General features: G+C 44.5%; 1 protein-coding gene across 8 annotated transcripts in view; it reads right to left on the minus strand.

The window, feature by feature from the left end:
- Window positions 1-290: 290 nt before the first annotated feature.
- The window catches only part of LOC128337053 (immunoglobulin alpha-2 heavy chain-like), a 30,297-nt gene continuing 13,931 nt past the window's right edge, over window positions 291-16,656 (minus strand). For 3 of the 8 annotated variants that reach the window (XM_053277591.1, XM_053277589.1, XM_053277588.1), the window contains exons 2-8: window positions 14,152-14,279; window positions 7,988-8,069; window positions 6,922-7,245; window positions 4,756-5,073; window positions 2,934-3,032; window positions 2,797-2,846; window positions 291-459 (exon numbers count right to left, since the gene is read on the minus strand). In XM_053277591.1, coding sequence (XP_053133566.1) covers window positions 427-459; window positions 2,797-2,846; window positions 2,934-3,032; window positions 4,756-5,073; window positions 6,922-7,245; window positions 7,988-8,030 — 867 coding nt within the window. In that variant the 5' untranslated portion in view covers window positions 8,031-8,069; window positions 14,152-14,279 and the 3' untranslated portion in view covers window positions 291-426. Of the gene's footprint in view, window positions 460-2,796; window positions 2,847-2,933; window positions 3,033-4,755; window positions 5,074-6,921; window positions 7,246-7,987; window positions 8,070-8,896; window positions 8,948-11,872; window positions 11,940-12,753; window positions 12,899-14,151; window positions 14,280-16,656 lie in introns of those variants that run through there. The other 5 variants (XM_053277593.1, XM_053277592.1, XM_053277594.1 and 2 more) reach the window with 5 other exon arrangements.

Consider the following 16,656-nt stretch of genomic DNA (forward strand, 5'->3'; position numbering starts at 1 on the left):
GAAAAAGAACTCCAAGCCAGTTTGGCTGTGCTTGTGGCTTCCTTAAACAGGGAAGAGCAAATCAGGCTTTTGATGGGTTCTTTGTTCAACAAGAAGGACCTGCTAAGTCATCTTGAATTGTTCCCTTTCGGGGATAGCAGGTGTCCCAAGCTGCTTCAGGGACAAAGCCATACACCCTGCACACACACACACACACACACACACACACACACACACACACACACAATGCAGGACAAATATATCTTGGCCATGAGAGCAATGAATGAAAAAATGGATGTGGAAAACATGGATCTGGAAAGCGTCATCTTTAATATAAGCCTCCACATTCAGCAACTTCAAAGATATTTAAGCCTGGAATTTGCTTTTCTTCTTGAACTTAAAACGTTTTTCCAGCGGGCTGGATCCATCCACTGAACCACATCCATTTCACTTGTTACAGCGCAATTCTGCGTAATCGGTCTGGAACAGAAAACCAGAAGATCAGAGGTCACTCTCACAAGGGCTGGTTTTATTTATTTAAAATATTTCTATACTGCTCAAAACTTGTGTCTCTGGGGAGTTTACATTTAAAATCTTTAATTTGTACTTTATTTGCCACAAATGAAAAAGCTACTCCCTCCCCGCTCCTGAATGTTTTGTCTGTCTTATTAACTAACTTTTTATATTGTTGTTGACTATTTTTTAATCTTGTAAACATCTTGGGCAGTTTCCACTGGGCGCTTTCCAGACTAGCTGCTCAACAGCAGCGAAATGCCTCCGTTCAGGCAAGTCGAATCTGAAACGTAAACAGCAGTCTCGCGGAAACTAACAACCCGAAAAAACAGCAACCTTTTTACACCAGATATATGATGTCCAAGCTCTATATCGCGATTAAATTCGAAACAAGGCATCGGAAATGTGAACGGCACCCTGCTATCTGTGTAGGGACTGCGGTGTCAGGATGCAGGAAGTGTGGAAGTGTGGGGGTCACATCATATCTTGTGGGGTCACATGATTCTCTTTATTTAGCAGGGGGAGAGAAACTGGCCATAACCACCCCCAGCACAGTACCTCCAGTGACTGTGGCTGGAGGCAACAGTCACGAAATATTTCTTTTTAGATTGTGAGCCCTTTGGGGACAGGGTTCCATCTTATTTATTTGTTATTTCTCTGTGTAAACCGCCCTGAGCCATTTTTTTGGAAGGGAGGTATAGGAATCGAATAAATAAATAAAATAATAAATATCTTCTGAGATATGATGTAACCCCATTGCAGGGTCTAATCTGAAAAAAAGCACCCTGGAAAGGCAACTCACAAATAAATGTTCAGCAGTGATGATACAACCGAATTTTGCAAGATCTTGCAAAACCATTGAGATTGGTCTACAAACATTTGTACAGCAACTCTCCCTTTCTCCCCTGCTACTTAACCTTAGCTCTCTCTTTGTAATTTGTGGCATATCAAAGAAAGCGGGGGGAGGAAGAAACACTCTCTTTCATTTTAGGAAAGCTTCCATCAGAATCCATTTCCTCACAGCTCAGGCAACCAGGTGGCCATTCACAAGCCTGTCTGTATAAGGTGGCCCAAAGACATCCATAGGCCTATTCTACAGTCTGATAGAAGTTCCCTCCCACTCTTCCGTCCTGTGTGAATTCCAGTTTCTCTGATCAATACCAAGCCCTGAATTATCAAAAGGCGTTGGCTTGGTTTCTTCCAAGCCCTTCTTGAAATGCCGGTCTCCACCGCCATGGGGGAGGGGTTGTGCCACCCTCACATGAGGCAGACACGGGCGCCATCTTGCTTCCCCCCTCCACGTGATGGGCCGGCCATCAAGGGAAGGAGGCGGGCCGATTGGGTCCTGGCCGCCTCCATTTCGAGTAGCCGCTCCGTAAATCAGCACCCTCCCACCCACCCTGCACTCAGTGAGGGATACCCGGTTGCCTGTGCGGGCCAAGTAGGAATTTGGGGGGTCACACCAGATTGGCACCAACCTTTTTCCGCCTACTTCTCACTGAGTCCCTTGGTTTTGAGTCATAGGTAGGCACTGAAGTATCCAGTCACTTATTATTATTATTAGTAGTAGTAGTAGTAGTAGTATTTTATTATTTATTTATTTATTTACATTTTATATCCCACTCTTCCTCCAAGGAGCCCAGAGCGGTGTACTACATACTTAAGTTTCTCCTCACAACAACCCTGTGAAGTAGGTGAGGCTGAGAGAGAAGTGACTGGCCCAGAGTCACCCAGCAAGTCTCATGGCTGAATGGGGATTTGAACTCGGGTCTCCTCGGTCCTAGTCCAGCACTCTAACCACTACACCACGCTGGCTCTTGGCCGGAGAGTGCGGGTGTTGGGTAGGTGGTTTAACTAACGGTGTTCATCTGGAGGGCCATTTGGGGTGAGGGAGGCCAAGGAATAGCCCTTCAGGGCTTTTGTGCCCGGAGGGCTAGGAATGACCCCTGCTCGGGGGGGTGGCTCGACGCACCAGCTCAGGGCTTGGCGGCTTGGGTTGGGGGTGGGTCCCTTCGCGGGGTGAAGCCTTGTGGTGAGAGCAAGTCAGGACTTGGCACCTGACCAAATCAGCACCCGGCCCTTCACCCTGGTGTGGGACGGCCCTCCCAAGGAGGCGGCCCCACACAGGAGGACTACCCTCACTCTGGTTCGTTAGGCACCTCGTTGCAGTTCTTATTCTGTTGTATGTGAATAAAGTGGCCCTAATTTACTCCAACTGAGCGTGTCCTGTCTTCATTGGGGCTGGGGGGACAACAAGACGTGGCACATTGGTCTGACATTTCAGTATCCAGGAATGCCGGTTACCTGTGGGATTTCATGCATGCATACCCGATTTCCTGGCTGGTCTGCATTCCCTGTTAGAGAGAAGCAAAAGAAGAGGAAATTGAGTAACACTTGACTAGAGGCCGAATGGAGCTCAATTTACCTTACAAATGCATCACCTTTGGCAAGGTGCTTTCTGGCGAGCAGGACCAAAGGTGGGATCAACAGGAGGAGGAGGATACAAGGTATCCCAATATATAGAATGAAAATGCACTTTCCTGTAAAGAGAGAGAGAGAGGGAAATGCTAGCAAGTAGACTAGCCACTGGGCCAATATAGGACACAGCATCAGGGCAAGTAGCCAGAATCTTCCCATTCGTGCACACCATTCTGAATCAACTCTTGGCCAACTGCAGCTGGAAGTCTGTGTCGGTGGCACCTTTCCCCCTTCACGAATACAAATATGGTGAATACTTATACACCGCTTTTCAACAACAGTCCCCAAAGTGGTTGAAATAGATATAAATAAATAAGGATGGCTCCCTGTCCTCAAAGGGCTCACAGGTCACAATAAAAAAAGAAACACAAGAGAGACACCAGCAACAGCCACTGGAGAGGGATGCTGTGCTGGGGATGGATAGGGCTGATTGCTCTCCCCCTGCTCAACACAAGAGAATCTCCACTTTTAAAAGGAGCCTCTTTTGTTCAGTTAGCAGGGGGAACTTCCACTGTCACACTTCAGCCCTACCCAGAACCTTCCACATTTTTGTGCTGTAGCTTTGCACTTTTTATATATAGTTATATTGTATAGTCTCGCTGTATTTATCACTTAAGCTTTTATGCAATCATGCCTTTTTGTCCCTTTTTATCCTTTTAAATGCATTTTATACCTTTATGTCTTGTATGCCTTTTATGCTATTTTATGCCCTTTTATGTGTTTAAATGCTTTTTAATGTTTCCTTTTAACATATCTTTGTGCATTATACTTTGCACTGTGTGTGTAATCACCTCCTGTATTGTATGCTGGCCTATGACCGTAATAAAGATGATTGATTGATTGATTCTACCCAGAACCAACATAATCTTTCTCATTCTTCTGAAGATATACCTCTTTCCTTCACTGGCTTCTGCTACATCACGTTTCCGATATCCTTATCTCCAAAGGATCAATCTCCAAAGGATCAATCACGTTTCCAATATCCTTATCTCCAAGATCAATCTGATCTTACTCTATTAATCCCACTGCCTCCATATCTCAGCCTGCAGAGATACGTTCCTCCTCCTGGGCCTTCGCTCATCCATCTTTTCTGCCTCCCTTCACCTCTCCAAGATCTCTGGCTCCTTTAATGGGGAGTTAAATTTGTGTCTCCCTTAGCAGAAAAAACAACTGTTTCTGTTCAGAACAGCAAAGGTCTCTCCCAGTGGCTGGTTTCTCCATTGTGTCTTTAAAAACACACACAATGGTGAGCCTCTTTGGGGCAGGCAACCACCTTATGAACTGCCTAGAGAACGCTTTGTGGGGAAGTGGTATCTAAAGAGGACATCTGAGGGGGCCCTGCTCCGGGTGCTGACAATGAGAGAGGCCCGGCTGTCGTGCACTCGGGACAGGGCCTTCTCTGTGGCTGCCCCCAGACTCTGGAATGCTCTCCCAGTGGCCATTCGTTCCTCAGACTCCATCACGGCTTTTAGAAAGCTTGTAAAGACTTGGCTTTTTACCCAGGCTTTTACATAATCATTTTTACTGCTGCTGTGGGTGTTTTTATCTGTTGTATTGTTTTATGCCTGTTTTTATATGTTTTTATACTTTTAGCATGATGTTTTTATTGTGTTTTTATTGTATGTTTTTAACTTTTGTAAACCGCCTTGGGGTTATTTTTTTTAATGAAAGGCGGTATAAAAATGCAAAAATAAAAATGAAAATGAAAATAATTATTCTAAATAATATTAATATATATTTAGTATCTGGCAGATGGACTGGACTAGGCATTCTGTCATACTGTACCTGCAATTGTGGACACTGTGCTTATGGTTATCAGCCCACTGGTGTTTCGGTTCCCTGGGTCTGAACAGGTATAGGATGCCCCTTCAGTCCACGACTCTGCAGGAATCAGCTTTAAACTCCAAATGCCGAAGAGTCCTTCCCCGTCAATCACGTCCCCGTCCTTCTGGTCCTCCGAAGTGTTCCCACTAATATCCCAGGAGACAGTACCCCAGTCAGGGTGTCCATCATAGAAGAGGCAGAGCAGGGGGATCCCATGGCTAAGCAGAGCCCCCTCCCAGGAGGAAGGGGCCAGCAGGGAGAGGCTGGGCCCGGATGCCTCTAGAAGAGCGTGGAGAAAGATAGTGACATATCAGTGGGATGGGAGGGTTGACTTGAAGGTGTCCCGCTTGGCCTCTAAAGCCCAGCGTGGTATAACCACACACTACTGAAACAAACCCAGTTATGAACGGAGTAACGCAGCCACTCAAGAATTAGAGACAAGGAACCCAAATCCAAAACCAACCCGTATTCGCCTGCTCCTGCCATCAAACGCCGGTCACTGACAATTATGCACATGGGGGCAAAAAGCCCTAATTTCACATCTAGTTAACTCTGGATGGAGGGTATCAAACCAGGAGTGCTCCCTAATCACTGGAACACACAGAGCCCTCGAGCCTGATCCACAGGCTACTTTCGGCGCACCTATAACCTGTATAGTGTGTCCTCATGTATGGCTGTTCACACATGCTGTTCAGTGCACATACCACAGTCCACTTCCTATCCGCCCCCTGCATTTGAAAGGGTCCGTACCCAGCTTCCTTTTCAAAATGAATGCATGGACAATCATGAACACACAATCATGCACATGTGTACAGTCACCTGAACACACGCGGCATATAGTATGGCCAAATAGGAGTAGGAAGCTCATCTCAATCTGGCCCATTTTGCCTCTGGAGAAATAGAAAGGGTGGTGGTTGTTTAGCGGTATTATGATTATTATCAGCAGCAGCATTATTATGATTATTATTATCAGCATTATTCTGATTAATAGAGCAGAATTTATTATTATCAGCAGCATTATTATTATTAGCGTTATTATTATTATTATTAACAGCAGCATTTATTATTATTAGCAGCAGCATTTATTATTATTGTTATTATCATCATCAGCATTATTATTATTAGCAACATTATTATTATTAGCAGCATTTATTATTATCATCAGCATTATTATTACTATCATCAGCATTATTATTATTAGCAACAGCATTTTTATTATTAGCAGCAGCATTTATTATTGTTATTATTAGCAGCAGCATTTATTGTTATCATCAGCATTATTATTACTATCATCAGCATTATTATTATTAGCAACAGCATTTTTTATTATTAGCAGCAGCATTTATTATTGTTATTATTAGCATCAGCATTTATTATTATTATCAGCTATTATTATTATTATCAGCATCATTAGTAGTATTTATTATTATTTTAAAAGACTTCCAGAAGATTGGCTTGTTTTATACTGAGGACTCTTTTGAAGTTAATTTTTACATTTTGGCGTATCTGATTTGTATAGCAGAGTCTACGTTGTTGATTAGGATCTAAGGTTGTATTGTGAATTTATACTAAGCAGTTTATTTGTTTAGTCATAGCCATAACAAAGAGATTTAACTCAAAATCCGGTAAATTGAAACAATGACGTAAAAATTTGCAGGACACTCAAAAATGCAAACGTTGACTCAGAATCATTCAGAGCAATTCAACACATGAGATCAACTTGCCATGGACTCTGATGGCAGAAACTAAAAAGCCGGCTACTTTTCATGGAACATAGGACCTGGTTTTGGCTAAGTAAAAAAAAAAAAAGCAGGTGGAACCCCAGAGACCTCTCGGGTAAAGTATAAGCAATGGCCGAATAAGTATGTCACATAGACAGTTGTAGAAATTACCAACAAAAAATAAAGAAGGAATCAGATCTTCACCTTCCCCAGACCTGCATGGACCCAAACGTTCTGTAATAGCAATTCCAGCCCTAGGGCCTGTCAGCGTAGCCGATGGTGAAACCTTCATATATTATGCTTGGTAAGATATTTTATTTTGCAGTGAGTAAGCAGTTTGGAGCAGGTTTTGCACTGAGCAAGACAGACATGCGATAGATAACAGAAGCTCTCAGAAGCTGCTCACCTCTGACCATGAGTCTGGTCCCATCCGCGATTCTGAAGGAGCCACTGATGTCTGCAGCACAGTAGTAGACTCCGGAGTCATTGCTTTGCACCTCGTTGATGATCAGATGTTGCTCATTATTTTGGTCCTTTCTTTTTTGCATTGTATATTTAGTGCTTGCCTCAAGCTGCTGCAGGCTCTTGCCTTGTGCCCTCCTGGACCAGCTCACGGTTCTTTTACGAAATAAATCTGGGATTTTGCAGGTCACCGTGACAGTCTCTCCAGCAGATGCCAAGATCCGGGCCAGGTATTGTGGCCTTTCTGCATCCCCCTGTGATTCAGCAGCTTTATAGGAAAACCAATACACTTGTGATGTGCTAGGAACAAACTAGGCAGGGGGGAAACATCCATACGTATCACACAATGAGCTCATTCACACAATCAAAAACTATGTTCTACCCTGGTTTGGAAGCTGTGTGTGCTCCCAGTGTTCGGTTGTGTGGGAGCAAGGTAGGAGAAAAGGCTACCCAAGTTAAATCCCCCTCCCCTTAATCAAGGTTAACGGAGCAATCACATGTGTCGTGTGAAGAGCCTCAGTTTGTGGTTGTGTAAATGACCTCCAAGAATCCTTCACTACAATCAACTCTGAAAATGGTTTCAAAGTATTCATTCTTCACTGAAAGAATGTGATTGATTGATTGATTGATTGATTGATTGATTGATTGATTGATTACTGAGACAGCACATCTGAAATACTTGGGACATTGTGCTATATATACAGAAAATAAAATTGTCCTGCACCCAGACTAACTTACTGCATAATCATACTCCGGGAATAGTTCTAAAGAACTATTAACTTTCAATAGGTCTTCCTCTAGTAAATGTGGTCAGGATGTCAGCCAATATTTCTGTGTTTGCCATTTTAAAAACAATTCAGTGCAATATTACAGGAAATAATGTTCACTTCTCTCTTCTAGCTGAACACATTTTGGTATTTCTCAGGCAAAAACCAATTATGCAAACCATGAAGGTAAACCATGATGCAAGAAGGAATTATTAAATGGATTGGGGTTTTGAGAATACTCACTGTGCAGAGAAAGCAGAAGGATCCCAGCCACATGGAAAAACATTTCCTAGACCCCCTTCAGCTTCTGAACTCTGAAGCACACCTGCTGGCGAAAAGATCTCTTCTTGAGATTTCTTGTGAAAACTTTAGATTTCCTGCCAATCTATGTCGGTATAAAACCCAAGGCTGTGTGATGTCACGCACCACCGTCTTGAGAAAAGAAACCCAACTGAGGAGCTCTGGAAGGCTAGGAAGTAGCTTTTCTAACAAATCAGCAGGACCTAGAGAGATGTTTATTTATTTATTTGTTTAAGAAAAATGCAGGCAAGCTTGCAATTGCTGCCTCCCTTATTTCACTTGCAAGTTCTGGGAAGTTTACACAGAAATTTAGTCTTGATCTTAAATTCTGATTATCACTGGGCACTCTGACAAAGACCAGGCAAATATATAGATTTTTAAATAACAAAAGAGATACAAATACATGGAACTAGCACACTGAAGAACCAGCCCAAGATATTTCGCCACCGACGGTGGAAAATCCAACTCCTCCCAATTAGTAAATGTGACAGACAACCGAAAATGACTTGCAGTTTGTCTTCTGGTGTTGCCTAAAATCTGCCTCCTGAGATTTTGGCACAACCCCCTGGGCTGTGCCAAACAGAAGGGTGGGAACCCGTACTAAATGGGGCAAGAGTCAAATGGAGAAGAGACCATCAAGGTAAGGAGAAGACAACCAAGAAATCCGGAGACCAGCTAGAGCTAAATGTCTCAAGCATGGCCAAGCTTCAGAGAGTGGGAGTCGTTTTCGGTGTCTAGAAATGATGCCTCCTTGACCTTTCTTAATGGCAGGCAGCATGACACAGCACCACCACCCCCGAGACGACCTGTTTTGCCAGACCTCGACATCACCCAGAATCCCTGCCCTTGAACCTGCACGTCGGGTGCTGCTTCTCTCCGTTATGCTGTTGATCAAGTACTTCATTCTCTCCTCCACAGGTAACAGCTTAACTTGAATCTGCATTTGCTGTGCATCTGAAGAGTGGTGGGTTAACGGAGAGGCAGAGTAGGCATTTGCCTACGGCGGCAAAATTGGAGGAGCAGCAAATTTTGCCCGTCCTCAGATTTTGCCACCTTCCTCTTTTGGAGAGATTGTGTCCAAGTGGGAATGGTGATGTTGAAACAGTAGGTCATGTGCTTTTGTATTGCTCATTTTATCGTGATCTGCGTCTTAGACTTATTGCCCCTCTTGTTTTTAGATATCCAAACAATTCTGATGAGTTTTATATAAACTTATTTCTTTCTGATACTTCTGACATCTGTATCCCGATGTCTCGCATCTGGTGGCCAAATTCTGTTACAGCTGCGATTAAGACCCGCATACGGTGTGTTGGAGATGGTTAATTCAGACTCTTAATTCGGGTTTTTTATTATTATTTTGTTCTCTTATTCCATTTTATATTGTATGTAATAGTTTTTAATTGTATATTGTATATTTTATGTGTATGTTTATATATATGGTATGTTTATATATATGCACTGGTATTGATGTCCACTTTTGGGGGCTCTTGTATCTGGATTTAATCTGTGTATTGATCTTTGGTCATAATAAACTGAATTGAATTGAACTGAAATTTCGCTGCCCCTCTCCATGGGCAGTGGTGGCTGCAGCAAGGGTGGAGGGGGCGAGGAGACCCCCCCCCCCCCCGATTTTACCATTAAAGAAAAGGCAAACCTTTTTCGTTTAAGGTAAAAGGGAGGCAAAAGCCTTTTTGCCTATGGGCAACAAAAAGCTTAATCTGCCCCTGCATATGAGAGTTTTGCAGCCCTTACAAAAAACATCTCGCACGCACATTCTTAAGTGTACCAGATTTCCAGCCTTTTGGGTCAGAGGCATCCTGGCCAACAACTTGGGGAAGAGAGCTGGTCTTCTGGTGGCAAGCATGACTTGTCCCCTTAGCTAAGCAGGATCTGCCCTGGTTGCATATGAATGGGAGACTAGAAGTGTGAGCACTGTAAGATATTCCCCTCAAGGGATGGAGCCACTCTGGGAAGAGCAGAAGGTTTCAAATTCCCTCTCCGGCATCTCCAAGATAGGGATGAGAGAGATTCCTGACTGCAACCTTGGAGAAGCTGCTGCCAGTCTGTGAAGACTATACTGAATGAGATGGATCTATGGTCTGACTCAGTATATGGCAGCTTCCTATGTTCCTAACTTCCCCAGGGGATTCCCTGACAATATCTAGAAGAGGAAATCATTAGGAATATAGGAAGCTGCCATATATGGAGTCAGACCATTGGTCTATCTACCTCAGTATTGTCTTCACAGACTGGCAGCGGCTTCTCCAAGGTTGCAGGCAGGAATCTCTCTCAGCCCTCTCTTGGAGATGCTGCCAGGGAGGGAACTTGGAACTTAAATGCTCTTCCCAGGGCGGCTCCATCCCCTGAGGGGAAGATCTTACAGTGCTCACACTTCAAGTCTCCCATTCGAATTCAACCAGGGTGGACCCTGGTTAGCTAAGCGGACAATTCATGCTTGTGACCACTGTGCATCAGCTCTCCTTTCATCTCTGAAGGGTTAGAGTTTTGCCCCCATGAGGGACCAGGAACTCTCTCCCACAGCATCCTCAAACCAGCACAGGGTAGTCATCCACTGGTCATCCACTGGTCATTTACTGGTCATTCAGCCTCCTAAATTAGGCACCTGTGTGGCTCAATTTAAAGCCAAGGCTCTGGACTTCACCGCTGATCAAACTTCACCTTGGGCGCCAGAAACCCTTGAGACAGCCCGGATTACATCCACAATATTCCTTTCTGTATTTGCTCCCACAGTGCTACAAGCCAAATCATTACTATATCAGACCCAGCAGTTCCAGTTTGTGGATTCTGGGGGCACAGCTGAGGTCTCGTGCAATTCAACAAGCAAAATTGATGGCCAAGGATTGGCATTCAGCTGGTATAAAGAAAGCCAAGGCGAAATACCACATTTCATCCAGGGCTGCAAAGATAAGAACACTCAAGGCAGGTTTGTCTGCAGAGCAGAAAAGTACAGGTGGATATTAGCTATTTCCAAGGCCCAAAGGGAAGATTCTGGCCTATATTTCTGCGCTCGCAGAAGTCCGTCCGGCTTGACTTTCAGCAATGGATCTTCTTTGCTGATCGTTGGAGGTAAGGAAGCAGGCTTGAATTTTGCAATGGGGATCTGGATGGCCCGATCAGTGTATAACTCGGGACAGGGCCTTTGGGGCTCCTAGATGAGTTTCCCATGTTCCCTCCCTTGAGTTTAAAAAAAAAAATACTTAAAGTATTTTAGAGGGGCTTTTATGGTTTTATTATCTGTCTGTGTCCAGTAGGTTTTTAAAATCTGGGTTTAACCAGATCTAGATTTTTAAAAACTGGATGTTATTAATTTTATATTGTTTTATCTGTTTATTGCCTTTGTGAGCTGCCCCAAACACTATTATGCTGGGGGAATATACATATTCATTCATTCATTCATTCATTCATTCGATTTCTATACCACCCTTCCAAAAATGGCTCAAGGCAGTTTACAAAGAGAAATAACAAATAAATAAGATGGCTTCCTGTCTCCGAAGGGCTCACAATCTAAAAATAAACCTAAGAGAGACACCAGCAACAGTCACTGGAGGGATGCTGTGCTGGGGGTGGAGAGGGCCAGTTGCTCTCCCCCTGCTCAGTAAAGAGAATCACCACGTTAAAAGGTGCCTCTTTGCCAAATAAATTAATTTAGTTAATTAAGTTAGCTAAATAAATAAATAAATGGACAAAAGTCATAGGAACTTGCCTCATACTGAGTCAGACCCTTGGTCCGTCTGTCTTAGTATTGTCTGCACTGACTGGCAGCCGTTTCTCCAAGGTTTCAGGCAGGAGTCCCCCCCCCAGCCCTACCTGGAGATATACTGCCAGGGAGTACATCTGGGGCCTTCTGCATGCAAGCTGTCAGTGTAGACCAGGCCTGCTCAACTGTTTTGGGACTACAACTTCCACAATCCCCAGCCACAGTGGCCAATAGCTGGGGATTATGGGAGTTGTAGGCCAACATCTGCAGGTGGGCCGAAGTGGAGCTGGCCTGGTGTAGACAATACTAGCTTCCTTGGATGGGGCCGTAGCTCAGTGGCAGAGCATCTGCTTTGCATGCAGAAGGTCCCAGGTTCGATCCCTGGCAGCATCTCTAGGTAGGCCTGGGAAATGCCCCTCAGAGAGCTGCTGCCAGTCAGTGCAGACAATACTGAGCTAGATGGACCAAGGGTCAGACTCTGTATACGGCAGCTTCCTATGAGCCCATTACTGATCTTCACACTGAGGAGCCCCTAGTGAGCTTCCGAAGATGAACTTCTCTGGAATACAGTTTGAAAACCAAGCACCTGGACAAAATTCTGAAATCTCGCCCCTGTGAACTGAGCCAAGAGGCACCTTTTTCAAGTGGCAGTTCTCTTTACTGAGCAGGAGGAGAGCAACTGGCCCTCTCCATCCCCAGCACAACGTCCCTCTAGTGGCTGTTGCTGGTGTCTCTCTTTTGTTTCTTTTTAGAATGTGAGCCCTTTGGGGACAGGAAGCCCTCATTTGATTTTTATTCTTTCTCTATGTAAACCGTTTTGGAAACTTTTGTTGGAAAATGGTGTATAAATAGCTGTAGTAGTAGTAATAGTAGTAGCAGTAGTAGTAGTAAACTAAGAAATGCCTGCCCTCCTGACTGAATGCTTGTCCTCCTAAGCCTGAGAGCTTACTGAACTGAGTGTTCTGCTTCCCTTTTTCTCAGACAGTTATACCTCGAGTAGCCAGGTGGTGCTTCTGCAGCCTCCTGCAACCCATCACATGCAGAGCGCCCGACTTGCTTGTGTGGTCCATGGGGTGTCCAACTTGGTCCAGGTGTCCTGGAACATCTCTGGAGCGCTCCAGCAAGAGGGAGAGACCCTTTTGGTGAGAAACAGCAGCGGCTCCTTAACCTTCATCAGTCTCCTTGCCCTTCCCATGGACTCACAGGCGAGTGGGAATATCTACACATGTGAAGTCCAGTTCAATTCTTCCAGCAAGCGTGTGAAGAAGAGTGCCCCATTCCCTGCAGGTGAGTTGCATATTAACATAGGAAGCTGCCATATACTGAGCCAGATCCTTGTTCCACCTAGCTCAGTATTGTCTGCACTGACTGGCAGCAGCTCTCCAAGGTCTCAGGCAGGAGTCTCTCTTAGCCCTACCTGGAGATGCCAAGAGGTGAACCTGGGACCTTCTGCATGCAAGTAGATGCTCTTCCACTGAGTTATGGCCCCATCCCTAAAGGAAGCTGCCTTATATCGTGTCAGGCCCTTGGTCCACCTGGCTCAGTACTGTCTATACCAAGGATTCTCAACATTGGGTCCTCAGATGTTATTGGACTACAGCTCCCATAATCCTCAGCCCCAGTGGCCTTTAGTTGGGGATTATGTGAGTTGAAGTCCAATATCATCTGGGGACCCAACGTTGAGAATCTCTGGTCTATATTGACTGGCAACAGCTCTCCAAGGAACAGAGAGAGGAACAAAAGAAGCTGCCATATACTGAGTCAGACCATTGGTCTATCTTGCTCAGTATTGTCTTCACAGACTGGCAGCGGTTTCTCCAAGGTTGCAGGCAGGAGTCTCTCTCAGCCCGATCTTGGAGATGTTGCCAGGGAGGGAACTTGGAGCCTCAGATGCTCTTCCCAGAGCGGCTCCATCCCCTGAGGGGAATATCTTACACAGTGCTCACACTTCTATCCTCCCATTCATATGCAACCAGGAAGATAGGAAGCTGCCATATACTGAGTCAGACCCTTGGTCCATCGAGCTCAGTAGTGTCCACACAGACTGGCAGCGGCTTCTCCAAGGTTGCAGGCAGGAATCTCTCTCAGCTCTCTCTTGGAGATGCTGCCAGGGAGGGAATTTGGAACCTTCTGCATGCAAGCAGGCAGGTGATCTTCCCAGAGTGGCCTCATCCCTTGAGGAGGGAATACCTTACAGCGCTCGCACATGTCGTCTCCCATTCAGACCTTGCTTAGTAAAGGGGACATTTCATGCTTGCGACCACAAGACCAGCTAGGCCTCGGGCCTGATCCAGCAGGGCTGTTCTTATGAATTGTAGGCTTATCTGTCAAAGGCTGTAATTCTGAGTAAGCAAATCTCTCTCTCCCTTTTAAAGCTTCCCCCACAGACCTTGGTGAGACTTGTCTGGCTTACACAATCCCCGTGACTGTTGGAGGTGGGCTGGCACTCCTCCTCCTCCTGAGCTGTCTTTGGATTCGATTCTGCCCTTCCAGGCGAGGTAATTCCAGCAATCACACCTAGGAATAAATAGCAAGCACAATCAATCCCGTGTCCGGATATTTTAATGTAGAGAGAAATCCGACACAGAATCCTTGGTAAGGAACGGGTCATATTCCAGGGTTGGGCAACAGTGTTCTGTGTTTGTGGGTTGCCTAGAGCAGGGCGTACCAAACCTTTATTATGCTATTTACACACAGTCTACCAGATGTTATTGACTGGATTTGGTGCTTTAATTATCGAGCCCTTTCCAAGGGTCTAGGATAACTAAAGAATTAAAGAGATTATTATTGCTGTTATTATTATTATTATTACTATTATCATCAGTAATATTATTGATGATGATGAACAACTTTATTTGTTAGCTGCACCATAAAAAAATTGTGCCACCAATTTTTGGCCCACCAATTTTTGGCTGCAGGTAGCTTGTATTTTTTGCAGATGTTCCAGTGTATCATTGCTGCTACCTTGTCATGCCTTTGTTTGTTGTCAGTCTGTGCAAGCTTTTTATAACAGCTGATTAGGTGGTCCACGGTTTCATCTGCTTCTTTACAAAGGCGGCACTTTCTGTTTGTTGTTGACTTTTCTACTTTTGCTCTTATTGCATTTGTTCTTAGTGCCTGTTCTTGTGCAGACTGTATTAAACCCTCTGTTTCTTTCTTCTTGTTATTATCATCATCATTATCATCATCATCATCATCATTAGTAATATTATTGATGATGATGATGATGATGATGATGATGAACAATTTTATTTGTTAGTTGCACCATAAAAATTGTTCTCTGGGCAGCTCACAACACCACAGTTAAAAAAAAATCCTATAAAAACACGAAAAACAAACAAATTACAATACAAAATTAAAAATGCAGTACAAAACATTTTTAAAACTTTTTTTTTAATCCATTTTTAAAAGCCTGAGTGAACAGAAAGGTCTTCACCTGGCATCCTAAAGAACAGTGATGATGCCAGATGAGCCTGACTGGGAAGAACATCGAAAGCTGCCATATACTGAGTCAGACCATTGGTCCATCTCGCTCACGCTCAGTATTGTCTACACAGACTGGCAGCGGCTACTCCAAGGTTGCAGGCAGGAGTCTGTCTCAGCCCTATCTTGAAAATGCTGCCAGGGAGGGAACTTGGAACCTTCTGCACACAAGTAAGCAAATGCTCTTCCCAGAGCAGCCCAATCCCCTAAGGGGAATATCTTACAGTGCTCACACATGTAGTCTCCCATTCAAATGCAAGCCAGGGCAGACCCTGCTTAGCAAAGGGGGCGATTCATGCCTGCTATCACAAGACCAGCAATCCTCTCCTCTATTCCATAAACGGAAAGCCACCACCAAAAAGCTGGCTGTTTCCTTTATAGGGAAAAGTTTGCAAATTTAGCCTCTAGCACAAAAGAGATAAAGCCGACTATTAATTAAATTTGGATGGGCAAAACATCCTGGTATCCAACTGCTCAGACTTATTTCAAAGACCTAATGCCTCCCCCTGATAATAGCAGGTTCCTGAGACAATAGGGGGCCCCATTTGCATTTGGGGTGCTTAAGAACATTTCGAGTCTTTTCCTGGCCTGAAGAGGTTAACTGATTCACAACAGGGCTAATTTGAGACACGAAATGCACAGAACAGCCAGGCCAGGCTAAAACTGGCTTATAGGATTGAGGGGAATTCTGACATGAAACTTGAATGAGATTTTGGGCTGAACAAAGGTCTATTTCATGACATTAGGAACCCCTGTTCTAGTGAATTATTCTGCCTACATCTTTTTTTTTTTTAACCTTCTAAATTATTTAGCTTTGTTTCTTTACTCTCTTTTGCTTCCTAAGGTTCCCAGCCCAAGATTTCTGAACCTCCGTCCTCAGAGGTAGGGCTCTTTTTTTGGGGGGGGATATCTCTATATTTGGGGGGAAATATCAAAAGTGACACTCACAGGAAATGCTCAAATGTTTCTGAAACATTCTGAAGCATTCTGAAACTGAAACATACTCAGTTGGGGTGCATGCGAAAGGGGGCTTCTCCGATCCTCATTCCAATCGTGTGAATTGCCCTGCTGTGTGATGGGGTTAACTTGGTGGGACCTGGGTTCGAATGCAACTTAGCTATGGCCTTGGGAAAGACCCTCTCCCTCCAGAGCCTACCTCAAAGGGTTGTTGTGAGGATAAAATGGAAGAACACCCTGTATGCTGCTCTGAGCTCCGCAGAGGAAACATAGACGCAGTGGCAACTCTTGAATTAACTGCCTGTGCAGAAGTTATAGTGAGGGTTTGGGGCTATTGTATAGTATTGGTTGCTAACTGTATTTTATGGGCGTGGTATGTCATAGATGTTTTATTATATGTGTCATATGTATATGCTTTTGTTGGCTGGTCGGAGACTGGAATCAACAAACTGAT

Source organism: Hemicordylus capensis, chromosome 14 (assembly GCF_027244095.1).
Source record: "Hemicordylus capensis ecotype Gifberg chromosome 14, rHemCap1.1.pri, whole genome shotgun sequence".
Taxonomy (NCBI): Eukaryota; Metazoa; Chordata; class Lepidosauria; order Squamata; family Cordylidae; genus Hemicordylus; species Hemicordylus capensis.